The sequence below is a fragment of the Littorina saxatilis genome, linkage group LG4, assembly GCF_037325665.1.
Source record: "Littorina saxatilis isolate snail1 linkage group LG4, US_GU_Lsax_2.0, whole genome shotgun sequence".
NCBI classification, from domain to species: domain Eukaryota; kingdom Metazoa; phylum Mollusca; class Gastropoda; order Littorinimorpha; family Littorinidae; genus Littorina; species Littorina saxatilis.
This window is the reverse complement of record NC_090248.1, coordinates 43735250-43753937: the sequence shown is the minus strand read 5'-3', so window position 1 is coordinate 43753937 and position 18688 is coordinate 43735250. Positions and strand designations below refer to the sequence as shown.

The following is an 18688-nucleotide window of genomic DNA, read 5'->3' as shown; positions in this document are numbered from 1 at the left end:
CTATGGCTTATACCGTTTGGTTGGGGCAGAGTTCTAAGCAGGTTCTGCTGAGTCCTCTCCTCCGAAAAGACGCCTAGATAATCTAAACAAACCGTAGGCGGTGTTTGAACTTGACTCAGGCTAATGTGTTGATGTTTTGCTAGACATGCCGTATGCCGCCATTTTGTCGGCGGCCATTTTGCCGGAGTAGCCTTTGGTTATGGCCGCTCATGTTGCTGAGCCGGCTAAAGCGGTTTCTGCTCCTGCTGTTTTCTGGGCTGGCGGCCGCGGTCGTGGCTTCGCTTTTGCTTGCACTTTGTTCACAGGTATCTTCACTGGCGGAAGTTTTTTCATCTACGCGAGCTGAACTCCGGGCACTCCCTCCCGGGGTGTCAGGATCGTCATTTTTGGCCAAGTTTGTGGCGGGCTCTTCCGCTGTGGTGACCAGAGCGGATGTCTCGCTGTTCAGGATGGGGACAAGGTTATCCCACTTTCGTTGGGTGTGCCGTCTCCTGGTGGTTCGCTGTCACAAGGTATGTCTGCTACACGAGTACCCGGGTTCTCCGGGGAAAGTGTAGCGCGTCTACAGTAAAAAGTAGCCATGGGCGTTTCGCTCACGGGTGAAAGTTCTGATACTCCGCCTGGCCATCGACCGCTAAGCGGCCGGTCAGGGGGGGGTAGGGACACTGTAGAGCGTACGGAAGGTTGTTGCTTTCTGCCGCGTCATTTGACGTTTGGTTAGTCTGTGCGGCTTCCGCTTCCGCCCTGGGGGCAGGAAGAAGACAGTTAAGATGGCTCTCTGTTTGACTATGGCAGTCAAGCAGGGGGTCACTGTCACAGGGTTGGTCTGCTACATGAGTACCCGGGTTCTCCGGGGAAAGTGTAGCGCGTCTACAGTCAAAAGTAGCCACGGGCATCGCGCTCACGGGTGAAAGTTCTGATACCCCGTCTGGCCATCGCCGCTAAGCGGCCGGTCAGGGGGGGTGTAGGGACACTGTAGAGCGTACGGAAGGTTGTGGCTTTCTGCCGCGTCGTTGGACGTTGGTCAGTCTGTGCGGCTTCTGCTTCCGCCCTGGGGGCAGGAAGAAGACAGTAAAGATGGCTCTCTGTTTGACTATGGCAGTCAAGCAGGGCGTCAACTTCCGAATTGCGCTGAGGTGCATGAAAGCTGTCTGGACGATGGTGCTTTCGCTTTGACGGATGGCGTCGGGTTCCTGTTGCCGTCTAAGTTCAAGCGCAGTGGTGCTTGCAACTGAAACGGCAGCAATCCACGGCCGGTTCCGCTTCCGTTTTTGCGGTTGTTGCTTCGGCCGTTAACACTGTGGTGTTTGGTAGGCGGCTCGACGGGCGTTGTGGCGGGGTGGTAAGACGTCGGCCTCCTAATCGGAAGGTCGAGGGTTCGAATCCCGGCCGCGGCCGCCTGGTGGGTTAAGTGTGGAGATTTTTCCGATCTCCCAGGTCAACTTATGTGCAGACCTGCTAGTGGCTTATCCCCCTTCGTGTGTACACGCAAGCACAAGACCAAGTGCGCACGTAAAAGATCCTGTAATCCATGTCAGAGTTTGGTGGGTTATAGAAACACGAAAATACCCAGCATGCTTCCTCCGAAAGCGGCGTATGGCTGCCTAAATGGCGGGGTAAAAACGGTCATACACGTAAAATTCCACTCGTGCAAAAACACGAGTGTACGTGGGAGTTTCAGCCCACGAACGCAGAAGAAGAAGAAGAAGAAGAAGGTAGGCGGCTCTTGTCAGCCTTCGGCTTTAGGTTCCGTTACTGCGGTTCCTCTGCCGTTACACAGGCTGCGTTCACTTCCTCTTCCAGTCTTTCAGCTGGGATGAGGCAAGTGGATGGAGAATCCGTTCACGAAGTTCCGGCTTCAGGGGTTTTTCCCTGCCTTTCCCTCTTCTTGGCATGTGTTGCCCTGTCGGGATTGGTTGCCGGTTCTCATCCTTTCGAAGTTCGTTGGGATACTGCTGAACAGGATGATGAGGGTATAGAAGATGTGGCTTCTGGGGCAGAGGGTGATACCTCTTTTTGCCTTTCGGCTAAGCTGCCGTCTTTTTGGCGCTGGCAGCAGGGGTTGCTACACGCTACTTTCCCGAAAGGGTTAGCGGTAGCATCGTCATATGCCGTTTTTTCTCCATCTTTTTTGGCGTGTTTGCTCCTCCTCAGGAACAATCTGCGTACTCTAACGATGTTTTGGCCCCACCTCTGCCTTTGCTGGCAGCTTTCGGGGAGGCTTTGATTGCTGCGGTTTGCGGCTCCTTTAGCTGATTTGAGCCTTCGAAGGGAAGTCTTTGAACGTCTAGTTCTTAGCTCCTTCATCGGCGGTGGGTGGAATTGTGGAAGGTTTCTTACGAGTCTACTTCCTCTCTTCTTTCTTCGGAGCAGCGCTTGGCTGAGCACCTGTTGCGGTGTGGCTTTAGCGTGCGTCATCCGCTCAAGTAGCGCATCACTCGCTGAGCGTGTTTCGTAGGCTCGGCTAGCGCCAAGCCTAAGAACTGAAGGTTTTCTTTTGTTCTGCCTACGGTACTACCCCCGGGTATCCTGGGGTTGACGGGCGTCCTTTTTGGGATGTGTATAGCTAGGGGAAACTGTCTGTTTGTAAGAACAATTTTCCCCGGGCTGTAGAAGACACATTTATAAAGGATTTAGCTTTGCTGTTCGCCTGGGAGAAGGCCTCGGCCGACAGTATTGTTCTGTTGGGAGTCGGTAATCTCTCCCTTGCGTGAGGATTCTCTTTCGTTTCCTCGTCTTTGCAAGTGGACTCTTCCCTATCAAAGGGAAGCTCACAGCAAAGAAAAGCCCTCGGTCTGTCTTATCAAGGAAAAGCGCTAAGTTGGCTGTTCTCAGCTTCTGCTGTTAGCTTCTTCCCGGCTTGTCGCGTTGCCAAATACCCACCATTATATCCCCTCGGGGCTTCTTAGCGGTCGGGTTCAGTGGGCAAACAATAGCACATTTTCATTCATACTATTGACAGTTATGTCAACTGGAGTCTGAGTGCTTGGATTCACCCTTCTTTCTGCCTTCGTGTTTTACACAGCGGCCGGAGGCGGATTAGGACTATCACTTTATTAGGGTCCTTTCTTGGGTCTTCTACGAAGATCGTGCTGATGTTTACTTCCACGTTTGGGGACACAAATGTCAGGGGATAACATGTGTTGTTTCAGTTAGACAGCACCTCAGTGGCCTGGTTTCTCAATTAGCAAAGGGGGTCATCTCGCTCCTTATTGTGGCCACATTGAGCATGCGAGATTTTGTTGTGGTGTTACCATCACGAGTTCTTATTAGCAGTGAAGTACCTTCCGGAGAGGCTCTATGGCTTGGCGGACTCTCTAAGTCAGTTGGCCGAGGAGGTCCACACGGATTGAACTCTATCTCTCTATGCGCTTCTACTCCTTCTGGTGGTGTTGGAGGTGCCGCTGATAGAAGTTTCTTTTGCCTTTCGGTACTATCACCTTCTGCTAAATGTTCGTCTCCCCGTTCCCGGATAATACTCTTGATTTTACTGTGTGCGGCTTGTGGGTCGCACACTATGGGCCCATTCTCATTGGTTGACAGCCCTTAAGGCCTTTAGGGCTGTCGGGAGGGCGCCGTTGTTGTTCACTTGAGCCATACGGGTGTCTACTGTTCAGGAGTCATGGAGATGCTCAGGGGCTTCTGCCTCAACTCCGGATTTGGTCTGGAGATCCCATAGGGGTCAGCGTCTTAGTTTTCATATCACATTGACTGGCTTGAAACAAAGGACGTAATATTAACGGAAAGAACTCCACTTCTCTCCGTTCATTGCAGGTGGCGAACCTTCTATTTTGGCTTTCCGATTTTCTCCCATGTCTCTGTTTTGAGACTTTATGCGATATCAGTTGCACTGAACTGGCTAGGCTGGGAAAATTTTTTCCTCGTGGGCTGTGGGTAGCCAGCGTGACTAGGGAAGCCTCCCTTTTGGTTGGCCGAAAGCAGATCTCCAGTCCCGACTTGAGATTGGCTCCTAGTTTTGTAGCTTTTGAGATCGGTTTGTTGAATCCCTGGCAAATTAGTCTTACTAATCTAAACACGGGAAGCGGTCTTACTTACTCTGGTAACTTCCGAGGGAAGTGGGAGTAAGTTCGTTTTTCTATCGGGTTTTGCTATAGTCTTTTCTTTGGAGAAAGACTGATCTATAGTGCTTAGGTTTTGTTCGAATTTCGGACGAGTATTCAGAAACCTGAGGAACCAGCTCTGATAATACAATTCAATCCTTTTTGCTTTATTTCGGCTCTGCTAGAGCCCTATTAGCCTTTTGAACTTTTCAAGTTGAATTTTTTTTCTTACTCGCTCTGATTCGTTTAGATCATCAGAACAGGGTTTTTTGTTTATTTCCATCAACTCTCGTGGAGGCATTGACTTGGTGAAGTCAGCCTTAGCTAGATGGTCTGCCACGTTGATTAGGCATGCTTACGGTGGTGGCAAGAAAAAGGGGGGGGGGCAATCAGTCTTCCTTCTTCAGGCAGCACGGACTCAAGAAGTCAGAGTGTGGGCCTCTTTTTTACCTGTTCTCAAGTCTGAGAGACTTACATAAGTAATTAACGGAGCTCATTGAATGTGCGAGAACTTAGGCATGAGTTTCTATGGCGGGATATTTTAGGTACCCGCTATTATAGTACACGTTTACTAGACATCAGGAAATGCCTTTTAAAATGTTTACCTACGGGACGTATCTGGTGCCCGGCAGTTCAGATCTTTCGGTCTGCCAGCCATTGTAGCTGTAGGCTAGATACTGGCAAGATGTTGGCTTGGTACTGGAGTCCAGAATCTTTTAGGATTTCACTTAACACAGCAAGGTGTAAGGATATTGTGAAATTAATTTGAACCAAAGGTTTTCTCCAGTTTGTTCAGACAGGTTTTTTACCTGCTGATAAACATAGTCTGGGGTTGTTAGGGCAGTTTTGCCTCTCTCTGTAGCTGGGACGTATGAGGCAAGGGCTTGGGCCTCCTCTTTGACAGTCCTCCGGTCGGGTCTTTTAGGCTGAAGACTGGGGTAGGCTTACTGGCGGTCTGAGGTGGTTTTTTAGAAACTTCTTCCTCAGAGGTGTCTTGAGACGGGGCGACAGTTCCGCGCTATCTGTTATGGTAGCCGCGGGACAGGTCCTAATATCATAATTCCACGAGATTCCCACTCTGCTTGGCCCTTTTTGGTGGCTGCAGGGCGGTTTCTTGTGGATTGATTTGGCGAGTACCCTCCTCCTATGATAGCAATCTGCTATATGTGAGTTGGGTAAGATATGTAATTTAATCAAAAATTTTAGTAATAAATTTTCATTTGATTAATATACTTACCCAACTCACATCGTTTATTCCCTCCCGCCTCCCCGCTGTGGTGGTATGGGGGTCTAAAAAAGAAGTGAGTTGGGCTTCGTTTTGGAATGATAAGATGGTGGTGTATGCGCGCGCATACGGAAGTCAGGCTAGTAGTTAGTCTGGCATTATGGGATAGGTCACTCTCTTTTTTAGAGTGGTCTCCCTTGGTTACCAAGGGGACGCGTACAGCGTAACCAGCACTGAACTAGGGTTAATTGCTATATGTGAGTTGGGTAAGTATATTAATCAAATGAAAATTTATTACTAAAATTTTTGAATTAGTGGTTCTGATGTTTATATTTTCGAAAGAAAATGGTACATGTATCACATTTAGTGCACGCGGCATTACATACACATCAGAGCAAATTGTACGTCCTGATCGCAGGATAAAGCCGATCATGCTCATGGAACATGATCGGCTTCGTTTTGAAAAGCTTGGCCGAGGTAAAGGGGCTCTTACTCTACCAAACAACTGAAAATGCTGACAACGTTATTTTCAGAAAACTTATATTATGCCTTGAGCAGTTTCTTTGTCCAGATGACATGTTGCATTCAAACCTGAATTGTGAGAAAGAAAAAAAAGTTTTCTTTTGTGTTTACTTTATAATGATGACAATAATATTTGTTTAATTTCTGTGCAGAGAAGGGCGGGTGAGGTTGTAGAGGCGAAAGAAGAGGACCGACAGCATATGGCCCGTCTCACTAGGCAGGAGGACGCCCTGACGGAACAAGAGATAGAGCTGGAGAAAGAGGCCAGGTGAGCGGTGTCACTGGGTACAGTAATGTGAACATCCCCCCCCCTCCCCCCCAAAAAAAAATACACACAACAAAAAACCCAAGAAAACAACAACCCCAAAACAGAAAATCCGGTCTTATAAAGGAGGGAGTCTTATATAATTGGGGTAATTTTAGAGGGGTTGTGAAAAGAAAATCTGTAAAAGCGCATAGTGCTTTTAGTTATGCGCTATAGAAATCTCCTTAATAAATAAAAAGCAGCACCATCATTGATCTTCCCATAGCGACCACCTGTCTATTACGACCACTTTTCATTGGTCCCTTGGATGATCGTATGGACAGGTTCGACGAATATATTTTCTAACATTTTGTAGAAAGTAAAGACTATTTATGGACTGCTAAAATATTTTTTAAATGTTTTGTTTGTAAGAAAACTTGTTTTAAATTGTGTATGGTTTGCAGGGATGAGCTGATAGCGTACTATACGGAGCTGGGAGAGGAGGCAGCCAAGCGCGAACAGCGAGCGTTGTGGCGTATCCGTCGTGCTCGTCTGGAGACGACACGCATGCAGTTTTTGGAAGAAGATGAAAGAAAGTGGAAAGCAGAAATTGAGGAACAGAAGCAAGCACAGGTACATGGATGAACGTAATCATTAGGAATTCCTGTATTAAGACTTAATTAGATAAGAATAGAAATTGAATAGGAAGTTATTTGAAAATAAAAGTGTAACCAGGATTCTGACTCATCAGCTGGCTCACACATGGTGATTTCAATTTGTCTTAAGCGCAGTACTGAGTAGGCTATACCAGAAGAAAGATGATAGTTTATTAATCCAAAGGTGGGCAGAAAAATAGCTCAGTGAGTCAGTCAGTAGCGGAGCTGGCTTCAAAACAGTTGTTGCTATTGACGAGGGTTGGATCCCCACATTCAGTGAGGGATTTATTTCCCAGAGTCAACTTTCTGCAGACTCCTCGGTGTCCGAACACCCCGTGTGCACGCATGCGCAAGTTCACAGCGGCTTGGAAACACGAATGCATACTTACAGGAAAAAGAGGGGAAAAAATGGGTAGCTCCGTATACTGTACGGCAGCTTGCTTTCCCCAGTGAGAAAGCAGCCCGAATTGCCATTAGGGTAGCCTCACAGGACTATATGAAATCTTATTGTTATCTTTGTACACCTAGGACCTTCTCCACAAAACGGAGGACTCGGACTCCTTGCCAGACTGGGCGCAGAGACAGGACGGTAGCACTGAGCCCCTGCACGTCAGCGGCACTGGACACTGGCAGAAGGAGACCGACACGCAGGTGAAAGAAAGGGACGTGTCTCTGCCAAAGTGGGTGGAACGCAAAGAGAACGATCAGGACTCTGACAGCCTGACAGTTCAGGATGAGGAGTCTACACCCTCTGTTGATGAACAAGATGTGGATGGTGAAGATGGAGATAGTAAACCCACCACAACTGTGTCTGAGAGCGTAGAACTCACGACATCTGTTTCTCAGGGTTTAGAATCCCCCAAACTTGTTTCTCAGAGTGAAGAACCCACCAGATCTGATTCTCAGACAGTTGAACCAACCAGATCTGATTCTCAGACAGTTGAACCAACCAGATCTGATTCTCAGACAGTAGAACCTACCACAACTGTTTCTCCGAGAGTAGACAGTGTGTCATCTGTAGCAGCCAGCCAGCCTGAGCCAGAAGCCAAGGAAAAGGTGAAGTTAAAACCTTCAGGTGAAGACCACATGCCATCCTGGGCACAGAAAATGTTGAACCAGAGCTGTGGATCTAACATTGAGACTGTCATCGTCGATGAAGATGATGACGCTGATGGTCCCAGCCTTCCCCCTCAGTCCTCCGGTAGCGGAGAAACGGTCATAGCTCAGGATGGGATCGACTCTGAGTCTGAACCTCAAGCATCAAGCGCTTCACAGGATGGCGACCAAACGGGTCAAGTGGCTGTCTCTGGGAGAACTTCCAGGATGAAGAAAACAATTCGCATGGTGGACGGAGTTTCCACAGACCAGGAGACGGAGGAAGGGCAGTCTCGCCCGCATATACAGGTGAGGATTGGTGGGGATGAGCAGATTGAAGGGTGGATTATTTTTGCTATGCTTTCCTTGTTTTCTCAGTTTATGTGTCAGTCTCTAATCTTTGTTTTGATTGAACGCCTCCATTTTTCTGTCCAGATGACTCTCTTTTCTGTCCAGATGACTCAGACATGGGACTGGTCCGAATTTTATCGGAATTCCGATATTTTCCTTAGCTCACAGACCATTCTTGAGATCGATGCAAATTCGTTGAGAAAAAAAAAGGGGGGGGGTGGTATGAACCGTTCAGCTGAAGCTGTCTGCGTCTGAAGTCAGTGCATTCGCACCCCAGCACTCGCGTGAACCCATAGCAGTATCATGGGTCGCGTTTGATTGGCTGTCGATCTCCGACGATTATCGCCTAGGCTTAATTATTCACCGATGGCGGTTTGCGGGTTGTTTTGATTGGCTGCTGATCTCCAAACACCGAAGGTGAAAAATGTAGCATCATGGCGTCTGGATTCCGTATTGTTTTGTCGGCTGTGGAAGCTCTTACGATCGACGACCAAAGTGTGAAAAACAAGTGGAAAGCCAACTGGCTGTCAGAAGAAGTGACTGTCATTATCAACAACGTGGTGAAATACGGACTTGGTGGAAAAAAATGTGTTGGTTCTGAAAGTTTTCAAGTAAGTTTTGTGTGTGTGTGATTGTTATAAATTACACTTTTGTTTAAAATGCTAAAACATATTATTCTTGTGGTTTTTATGGCTTTTTAAAAAGGCATGATCTAATTTTTTGCTATCAGGAGAGGCCCCAAAATGGCCTTGATAATTCTAACATTCATTTTCCGTCAGGGGGGCAACCCCCTACCGGGGCGTTGCCCCTGGACCCCACCAGTTTCCTACTTTTGGAACATTTGCTGGTCTCATGTCTGTGACTCTCTTTTCTGTCCAGATGTCTCTTTTCTGTCCAGATGACTCTTTTCTGTTCAGATGACTCTTTTCTGTCCAGATGACTTTCTGTTCAGATGACTCTCTTTTCTGTCCAGATGACTCTTTTCTGTTCAGATGACTCTCTTTTCTGTCCAGATGACTCTTTTCTGTTCAGATGACTCTCTTTTCTGTCCAGATGACTCTTTTCTGTCCAGATGACTCTCTTTTCTGTCCAGATGACTCTTTTTTGTTCAGATGACTCTCTTTTCTGTCCAGATGACTATTTTTTGTTCAGATGACTCTCTTTTCTGTCCAGATGACTCTTTTTTGTTCACATGACTTTCTTTTCTGTCCAGATGACTCTCTTTTTTGTTCAGAGGACTCTCTTTTCTGTCCAGATTACTCTCTTATTTGTTCAGATGACTCTCTTTTCTGTCCAGATGACTCTTTTTTGTTCAGATGACTCTCTTTTCTGTCCAGATGACTCTTTTTTGTTCAGATGACTCTTTTCTGTCCAGATGACTCTTTTTTGTTCAGATGACTCTCTTCTCTGTCCAGATGACTCTTTCTGTTCAGATGACTCTTTTTTTGTCCAGATGACTCTTTTCTGTTCAGATGACTCTCTTTTCTGTCCAGATGACTCTTTTCTGTTCAGATGACTCTCTTTTCTGTCCAGATGACTCTTTTCTGTTCAGATGACTCTCTTTTTTGTTCAGATGACTCTTTTCTGTCCAGATGACTCTCTTTTCTGTCCAGATGACTCTTCTCTGTTCAGATGACTCTCTTTTTTGTTCAGATGACTCTCTTTTCTGTCCAGATGACTCTTTTTTGTTCAGATGACTCTCTTTTCTGTTCAGATGACTCTTTTTTGTTCAGATGACTTTCTTTTCTGTCCAGATGACTCTCTTTTTTGTTCAGAGGACTCTCTTTTCTGTCCAAATGACTCTTTTTTGTTCAGATGACTCTCTTTTCTGTCCAGATGACTCTTTTTTGTTCAGATGACTCTCTTTTCTGTCCAGATGACTCTTTTTTGTTCAGATGACTCTTTTCTGTCCAGATGACTCTTTTTTGTTCAGATGACTCTCTTTTCTGTCCAGATGACTCTTTTTTGTTCAGATGACTCTTTTCTGTCCAGATGACTCTTTTTTGTTCAGATGACTCTTTTCTGTCCAGATGACTCTTTTTTGTTCAGATGACTCTTTTCTGTCCAGATGACTCTCTTTTTTGTTCAGATGACTCTCTTTTCTGTCCAGATGACTCTCTTTTCTGTCCAGATGACTCTTTTTTGTTCAGATGACTCTCTTTTCTGTCCAGATGACTCTCTTTTCTGTCCAGATGACTCTCTTTTCTGTTCAGATGACTCTCTTTTCTGTCCAGATGACTCTCTTTTTTGTTCAGATGACTCTCTTTTCTGTCCAGATGACTCTTTTTTGTTCAGATGACTCTCTTTTCTGTCCAGATGACTCTTTTTTGTTCAGATGACTCTCTTTTCTGTCCAGATGACTCTCTTTTTTGTTCAGATGACTCTCTTTTCTGTCCAGATGACTCATTTTTGTTCAGATGACTCTTTTCTGTCCAGATGACTCTCTTTTCTGTCCAGATGACTCTTTTTTGTTCAGATGACTCTCTTTTCTGTCCAGATGACTCTCTTTTCGTTTCAGCGTTGAAGGCATGAATGTTGAATGTAAAGAATAGCCTGCTGGTATCTGTCTTACACTCTTCACCATTTTTGTGTGGAAGGTATTTGAAAAGTAGAAGATGAGTGCACTGTTCCAACATGCTGGTACAGTGGAACCCCCCTTTTAAGTCCTCCAAAATCTGAGAAAATCAGGTCTTAAAAAACAAGGGACTCAGGGAGTCTTAAAATGGAGGTAAATTTACAGAAGTTATGAACAGTCTGAGAAAACAGGGTCTTAAAAGGGAGGAAGTCTTAAATTGGGGGGTCTTGAAAGGGGGTTTCCTCTGTATATTATAACTTCAACTCTGTGTTGTATACCTGTCTCTTCATCTCAATCAATCAATCAATCAATCAATATGAAGCTTATATAGCGCGTATTCCGTGGGTACAGTTCTAAGCGCTTGTCGAAGAGTTGTCAACACAGGACTAACAAAGAAACTAACATCTACAGACGGACACGAACCCTATCATACACTAGCAAACCCTGATAGCAAAATCAGAGTCCTTATGATAACTAGCATATTCTCTGTTCAGATTTCTCAGACCCAAAACGCAACCACGGAGTCCTCTGCTGTTGAGCAGCGACCGCATGTGAAACAGGTAGCAGGCATGTCCGCCACTACAGAGACGCAAGCCGAAGAATCACAGAAAAGTCACATCAAAATGTCTGGGGCCATGCAAGCCACTAAAGAAACAGAAGAGGAAGTTCAAAGACCACACTTGAAAGTGGTTGCCGGGAGCAACGCCAACCTAGAGTCCCAGGAAGAAATCCAATCCATACCCAAGATGGCCGGATCCTCACAATACAACATCACCACAGAAACCACTTCGAGTCTGTGGAAAATCAAAACGCAAAGTTTGTTTGGACATGTGTCTCAGCTCTCCAGAGAGGATTACACCTTCCAGGCACCAAAACTGAAACGACATCACAGCCAATACGCAAACCTAGAGTCAGATTTCCGCGAGTTTGCCATCAAGCCCAGAATCCACATGCACAAGACGCGTTCAGCTGTCGCAGAATCTGCAGAACAGGTGGATCGGCCGTTGATACGCTCCTACGCAGGTCGCCATGCCACCAGGGAATCGGAGTTTGTGGACATAGATAAGATTCATCGTAAGCGGTTCATGGAGCAGAACATGTTTGGTCACGCTTCGGACTCCACAGTGCAGAGGTTGCTGTACGGGGAGGATTTTGGGAGCAGAACGAAGCAGGGCACAGAGGGTGAGTTGTTGTTCACAGGCTGTAGAGAATGTCATAAGGGTTACAGTTGATAAGTGATTGTTGAATGAGACGAGTGTTAAATGAGAAGACTGTTAAAGAAGAAAATTGTTAAAGGAGAAGTGTGTTAAATGAGAAGAGTAAGAGAGAATATTGTTAGATGTGCAGAGTTTTAAAAGAGAAGAGTGTTGAATGAGAATTTTTTTTAAATAAGACGAGTGTTAAATGAGAAGAGTGTTAACCTTTTAATGAAATACGACATCGATTGAACAAACCAAGACCTCTCTTATTGACTCTCCCATGTAAGTAGCATTTCTGACGTCAAAAGCGAAGCAAAGTTCAAGAAGACCTCATCAATACGAATAATGGCCTCAGGCAATTGTTCTATCACTTCTTATGTAAGTCTCCTGAGGAAATGACAAAGAATGTTGAGAAAAAAGTTTGTCTTGACGACTTCATAAAATCAGCTGAGGAAAAACTATGGTCACCTCTAGGATGTGCATGTATCGGTACCGTATATCATTAAATGAGAACAATTTGTGGTCAAGGAGGATGGGATGTACTTAAGAGTGCTCTGTCAAGGGCTCTGTAAGGTCTTCTGTCAGATTGTATCTATACATATAAATAAAAGAGAGTGTCTGTCTGTCTGTGTGTCTGTGGTCGCCATACCTCTGAGATGGCAAGAGGCAGGAACAAGATAGTGTGCACGTACACTCCCTAGGTGCCGCAGATGTGCACCTGGGTTTTAGTTTCTTGATTCATTGTTTCCTTTCTCAGATTATGGACCTCCCATTTATTGAATACAGCCTATATGGTGCAAGACCAGTTCAGTGCCTACTGTTCACCTGTAGCAAGCACATCATGCCAGTGATATTAGAGACTCGCTATTGCTCCTATGAGGGGAAGAAATGAAGAATGAAAAATTAACTGAACAGTTCCGGAAATTTCTAGAAGGTAAGGGAGATAACTCTTTTTTGTCTGTGGTCGCCATACCTCTGAGATGGCAAGAGGCAGGAACAAGATAGTGTGCACGTACACTCCCTAGGTGCCGCAGATGTGCACCTGGGTTTTAGTTTCTTGATTCATTGTTTCCTTTCTCAGATTATGGACCTCCCATTTATTGAATACAGCCTATATGGTGCAAGACCAGTTCAGTGCCTACTGTTCACCTGTAGCAAGCACATCATGCCAGTGATATTAGAGACTTGCTATTGCTCCTATGAGGGGAAGAAATGAAGAATGAAAAATTAACTGGACAGTTCCGGAAATTTCTAGAAGGTAAGGGAGATAACTCTTTTTTGTCTGTGGTCGCCATACCTCTGAGATGGCAAGAGGCAGGAACAAGATAGTGTGCACGTACACTCCCCAGGTGCCGCAGATGTGCACCTGGGTTTTAGTTTCTTGATTCATTGTTTCCTTTCTCAGATTATGGACCTCCCATTTATTGAATACAGCCTATATGGTGCAAGACCAGTTCAGTGCCTACTGTTCACCTGTAGCAAGCACATCATGCCAGTGATATTAGAGACTTGCTATTGCTCCTATGAGGGGAAGAAATGAAGAATGAAAAATTAACTGGACAGTTCCGGAAATTTCTAGAAGGTAAGGGAGATAACTGTTCACCTGTAGCAAGCACATCATGCCAGTGATATTAGAGACTTGCTATTGCTCCTATGAGGGGAAGAAATGAAGAATGAAAAATTAACTGGACAGTTCCGGAAATTTCTAGAAGGTAAGGGAGATAACTCTTTTTTGTCTGTGGTCGCCATACCTCTGAGATGGCAAGAGGCAGGAACAAGATAGTGTGCACGTACACTCCCTAGGTGCCGCAGATGTGCACCTGGGTTTTAGTTTTTTGATTTATTGTTTCCTTTCTCAGATTATGGACCTCCCATTTATTGAATACAGCCTATATGGTACAAGACCAGTTCAGTGCCTACTGTTCACCTGTAGCAAGCACATCATGCCAGTGATATTAGAGACTCGCTATTGCTCCTATGAGAGGAAGAAATGAAGAATGAAAAATTAACTGGACAGTTCCGGAAATTTCTAGAAGGTAAGGGAGATAACTCTTTTTTTGTATCCAAACAAAGGAGGTAAAGCTAATGATAATGGGATAGCGAGCGTCTTAAATTGCTACAGGGCTCCGCTTACTCCCGGGCGAAGCCGGGCTTAACTGCTAGTACTGCTGTAAGACTTGTGATAATGATAGAGCCTTGCACTGAAGAAAATACCTGTGGTGGTTAAATATCTTTTGAATAAATGAAATGATGAACTGGGGTACATGTAACCTTGGAAAAACGTCTGAGTTTTGTTTGAAAGCTCTTGGGACTCAGTAGCTCAATAAGGAGTCCCTTTATTTTTTTCTGATAGATACATGTACATGTACTGTAATTTGGCAGACAGTGTAACACACCCTGGGTTTGAATGGTAATGGATTGTTGTGCAGAGATTCTGGAAGCACTTCAGCTTGTTCCTCGCTTTGAGGTAGATGCCTTGGACTTGATGCCTGATCTGGAGAAGTATGAGGAAAACTTCAACCACCTCAGTGAGTATTGTGGAAAGAAGCTACCTAATCAGCAGTGATGAAATTTCTTCTTTTTGTATGTGTGTGTGTGCGTTCTCTCTCTCTCTCTCTCTCTCTCTCTCTCTCTCTCTCTCTCTCTCTCTCTCTCTCTCTCTCTCTCTCTCTCTCTCTCTCTCTCTCTCTCTTCACCAACTTTCTTCTGTGTGTGTGTGTGTGTGTGTGTGTGTGTGTGTGTGTGTGTGTGTGCAGTTAGCTGCAACAGCCTGTGTTTTGAGTGACCGTGTAAAATCAAATAGATCTACAGTGGAATCCAGCTATAACGAACCCGGGTATAAAGAAATCCCTCTTTTAACAAACTGCCATTGATTTCCCGGCAGACAGCCTTCTATTTCTTACTTGTTACTTTCCGGCTACATCGAACCTTTTGAACTCATTTGCATAACAAACCCCTCTTTTAACAAACACGTTTTCATCGCCCCAGAGCCGTTTTGTCTCTAAAAGTCACAAGGCTACAACGAACTGATGTCAATAATTGTCTCCAAAGACAAAAATACACAAACACAAGTGCACATCGCGTGATGAGCGAACTCTGAACAAACAGCGGGAATCACTTACCTTGGCGAAGGGTAGCAAACCTTGGCCAATTTACTTTTTTTTCTTTTTGCGACATGATGTTCAAATCCAAATCGAAAGCACTGACTGACTGATAAACTATCGCGAACTGGCGGACGCAAACGCTAAGAGTGTGGTTTCCCTTGTCCAAGGGAAACCACTCTGGCATCTATATTTTCGTCAATGGCTTCCGTTCAAAACATTGATGTTTCGTTTTTGGTATTCGCGAAGAAAATAAACGTCAGTCAGTTGACTTAGTACATCGGCAGCAGTTTTAGCAATCAAAGCCTGACCAATAAAAACAACTGGACAAACGTTGGCCGATTCAGGCGAATACTCTTCGGACATTTGGCCGATAGGGACATGAAAGTTTCGGCCAAAGTAAAAAAAAAATCGGCGATTGGCCGAAGGGCCGACCCAAACGACACCCCTGTAAAGTGAACATTTGAACTATGCCTCTCTCTATGGATTATATTATGAAGCTGTTGAAAACATGCAGAGATTGTACTCTCCAAGGAAAGATCGATGGGACGATCATTTGAAGGTGAGTGGGAAAACTTGTCTTAAGGCCATTTAGGGTTGAAAACTCTACAGCGAATTGCTGATATAACAAACTAAAATGTATCTCCCTTGAGATTCGTTGTACCCGGACTCCACTGTATGTAGAATTGTTTGCTACAAATACTGTGAGACCACTAACACTAAAAGAAATACTGTAAGACAATTGAAAGAATTACTGTAAAACAACTGCAAAGACAACAGTTTGTACTTTTTCCTGACGCCAGTGTTGATATTTTCAGACGGCCAGCCTGTGATGGACCTGATGGCATCGATGCCGGGCGTGGTGCAGGGGGGGCTGGGGGGTGTGGGGGGTGAGCTGGAGCTGAGCGAGGAGGAAGCTGACGCTATCGCCTTCACTCCACTCGCCAAGCTGCTGCAGCAAGCGCTCACCGCCCCGCTGTCTGCACAGTACGTTATCATTCTTCTCTCTACTGGAGTTGAATCTACTTGAGATATAGAGTCCTTTTTTTTTGGGGGGGGGGGGGGGGGGGGGGTGTTCTTTGAGAATTTTTTGTTTGGTTGATGCATTTGTATGATGAAGTTTGCATGCACACAGCTGTCAGGTTTGTACAAAGAAATTGTTTTAACTTTTGCGTGCCTTAAGCAAAAGGAAATGCAGACAGCTTACACACAGAAAGATGTATGCAAGTCTTCACATTGGGTGCGCATGCACATGTATGAGAATCGCAGCCAAGCATAACTGCCTTCTTACATGTATGTTAAGAGCACATGCAACAAAAACACATTGCCTGTTCCAGTGCCACATTAGCCTGACACCTTCATACATCCCCCCTCCTCCCCTTCCCCCCTCCTCCCCCTTCCCCCTCCCTCACCCACCCCTTCCTATCCAACCCTTAATGGCTGCTTTCTGAACTATTCGTCTATTCTTTTTTTCCTTTCACTCCTGCTTTATGTAATTATTTCCTGCACGCAAGTAAACCTTGACTCTTCCACAGGATTTCCTTGGTGAACGAGACAGTGGTGAACTACTTCCTGGTGGAGCTGAAGATTGACACCCATTTTGAGGCCCTGCATCGCTACCTCTTCATGGCCGATGGAGACTTCGCTCAGAACCTCACCGATATCCTGCTGGACAAGGTGAATAATGACTTCAGGCATTTCTTGTGTTGGATTCACAGTAGGACAAGAGTTCTCAGATGTTTGCTTAGTTTAAGCGCTATCACTTAATTAAAGCTTGATGAAATGGAGAAAGTTTACATGCCGAAAAATGAATATTACATGCATGTAATGTGCACACACAAGAAAGCCAAACAAACAAATGGAAATACGTACATGTTGTTCTTTTTAAGAAAAAAAATTCAGGTTTCTTTCTGAGGCATTAGAGAGTGTTTTGTGCCTTTTTTGTGGTTATCTTCTGAGTTTTCAGTAGGTATGACTCACCAGAGCTCTCTCTGTCTCTTTACCCTCTTCTCTGTCTGTCTCTGCCCTCTGCTTTTGAAAGTCTATCTAATTACCTGTAATACAGTCGCTTTGCTCAATATAATTTCAAGACCAGCCTGTTTTGTGTTTCATGCACAACTGCGTCTTATCAGGAGTTATACTTTTTGATTTCGGTGTACAATCAAAACCCATGTATGGACAATTCAAATAAGGATTTGCATTATGTTGTGTGTAGTTTTCCAGCTGTCAGATGCCCTACGAGATGCTGACCCCAGTGTTCCTCAACTCAGGGTTGAACCGAGCGCTACAGCTGTCAGCCGCTGGCAAGACACAGCACGGAGACAACCTCAGCTTTTCCCTCAGATACATGCCCGACTTCTTCATGCATAACGGTGAGCAGTGAGCATTTCAATATCGTGGAATTTTGCTGTAACTCGATTCTTGGCGATATTGATGTTTTTGAACTTTAGCCTAAGTAAATCATCTCTTAAATACGATTGACAATGCATGATTTAACATTGTTTTATCTGTCTATCCATACCAGGAACGAATATAAATACTATTGCATAATAAAAAAAATAATCAGTTTTGTCCTTCTCCTGAATAGCTGTTTAAAACGAGTTACCGAAACTTCACGACAACGTCGATTTAATACTCGTAATGTCAAGAACTGCTTCAGGCATAACGGTGAGCAGTTAGCATTTAATACCTGTCGTTTCAAGAACTGCTTCAGGTAACCAGCATGCAGACAACCTAAGCGTTGCCCTCAGATTCATGCCCGACTTCTTTTGGCATAGCGGTGAGCAGTTAGCATTTAATACCTGTCGTTTCAAGAAATGCTTCAAAGCTAACATTTTGTGCTTCATTTTGTGTGATATGTTTCAGCTCATGATACTCTGGACTGTCTGGAACTACGCTACAAGGTAGGCTTGGCTTTTCTGTCTTTGTGTTTAGGCCCAAACAAAAATATATGTTGGGTTAGGGTAACGTGACCAAAAAAGATAGGGTCGATAGGTCGGCTTTTAAATCTTTTTTTTTTTTTTAATTTAGTAAATTTTAAAGGTTACTTTTCTTAGTCTGGGTATGGTTCGCCAAATGTGCCAAAAGTTTTTTGGTTTTTTTGAGAAGCGAAAAAAAAAGTGTTAGGGTTGGCGGAAAAAAATAGGGTCGGTTGGGTTACCCTAAACCAACATATATTTTGTTTGGCCTTGTGTTGTGTCAGTGATCTTATTGCATCAGTGATGTGAGCAATGAGAGACAGTGGGTGCCTGTTATATATGAGGCCCCATTGGGAAGAGGTCAACATCTGTGGTCTTCAGGTCTGTTACCAGATCAAACTATCCTTGCCTTGAAGGAACATTGGCAGTGAAGGGAACCTTTCTCAAAGCACTAAGGTTGTCATCTCCTGGCACATACCAAAATTAGTGTAGTTGTGGACCCCTCTCCCCCCCCCACCCCCCTTTTAAGACCCCCCCAATTTAAGACATCCCCTTTTAAAGATATTGATTTTTCACATATTCTGTTCGTAACTTCTGTAAATTTACCTCCATTTTAAGCCCCCTCCTTTTTAAGACTTGATTTTTCCAAACTTTTTGAAGTCTTTAAAAGGGGGGTTTCACTGTAAATGTTTGTTGAGTGTTTCTTTTCTTCAGAGTTTTGTCATCAAAGCACATTGTCTA

The 18688-nt window shown here is 44.8% G+C and overlaps 1 protein-coding gene across 1 annotated transcript in view; it reads left to right on the top strand.

Moving 5' to 3' along the window:
* Positions 1-18688, top strand: part of LOC138964823 (gamma-tubulin complex component 6-like) — a 64368-nt gene that overhangs the window by 38750 nt on the left and 6930 nt on the right. The window contains exons 19-27 of the mRNA XM_070336861.1: positions 5961-6076; positions 6517-6685; positions 7237-8112; positions 11224-11911; positions 14358-14456; positions 15848-16016; positions 16565-16706; positions 17245-17401; positions 17895-17932. Of these exons, the coding sequence (XP_070192962.1) occupies positions 5961-6076; positions 6517-6685; positions 7237-8112; positions 11224-11911; positions 14358-14456; positions 15848-16016; positions 16565-16706; positions 17245-17401; positions 17895-17932 (2454 nt within the window). The remainder of the gene's footprint in view (positions 1-5960; positions 6077-6516; positions 6686-7236; positions 8113-11223; positions 11912-14357; positions 14457-15847; positions 16017-16564; positions 16707-17244; positions 17402-17894; positions 17933-18688) is intronic.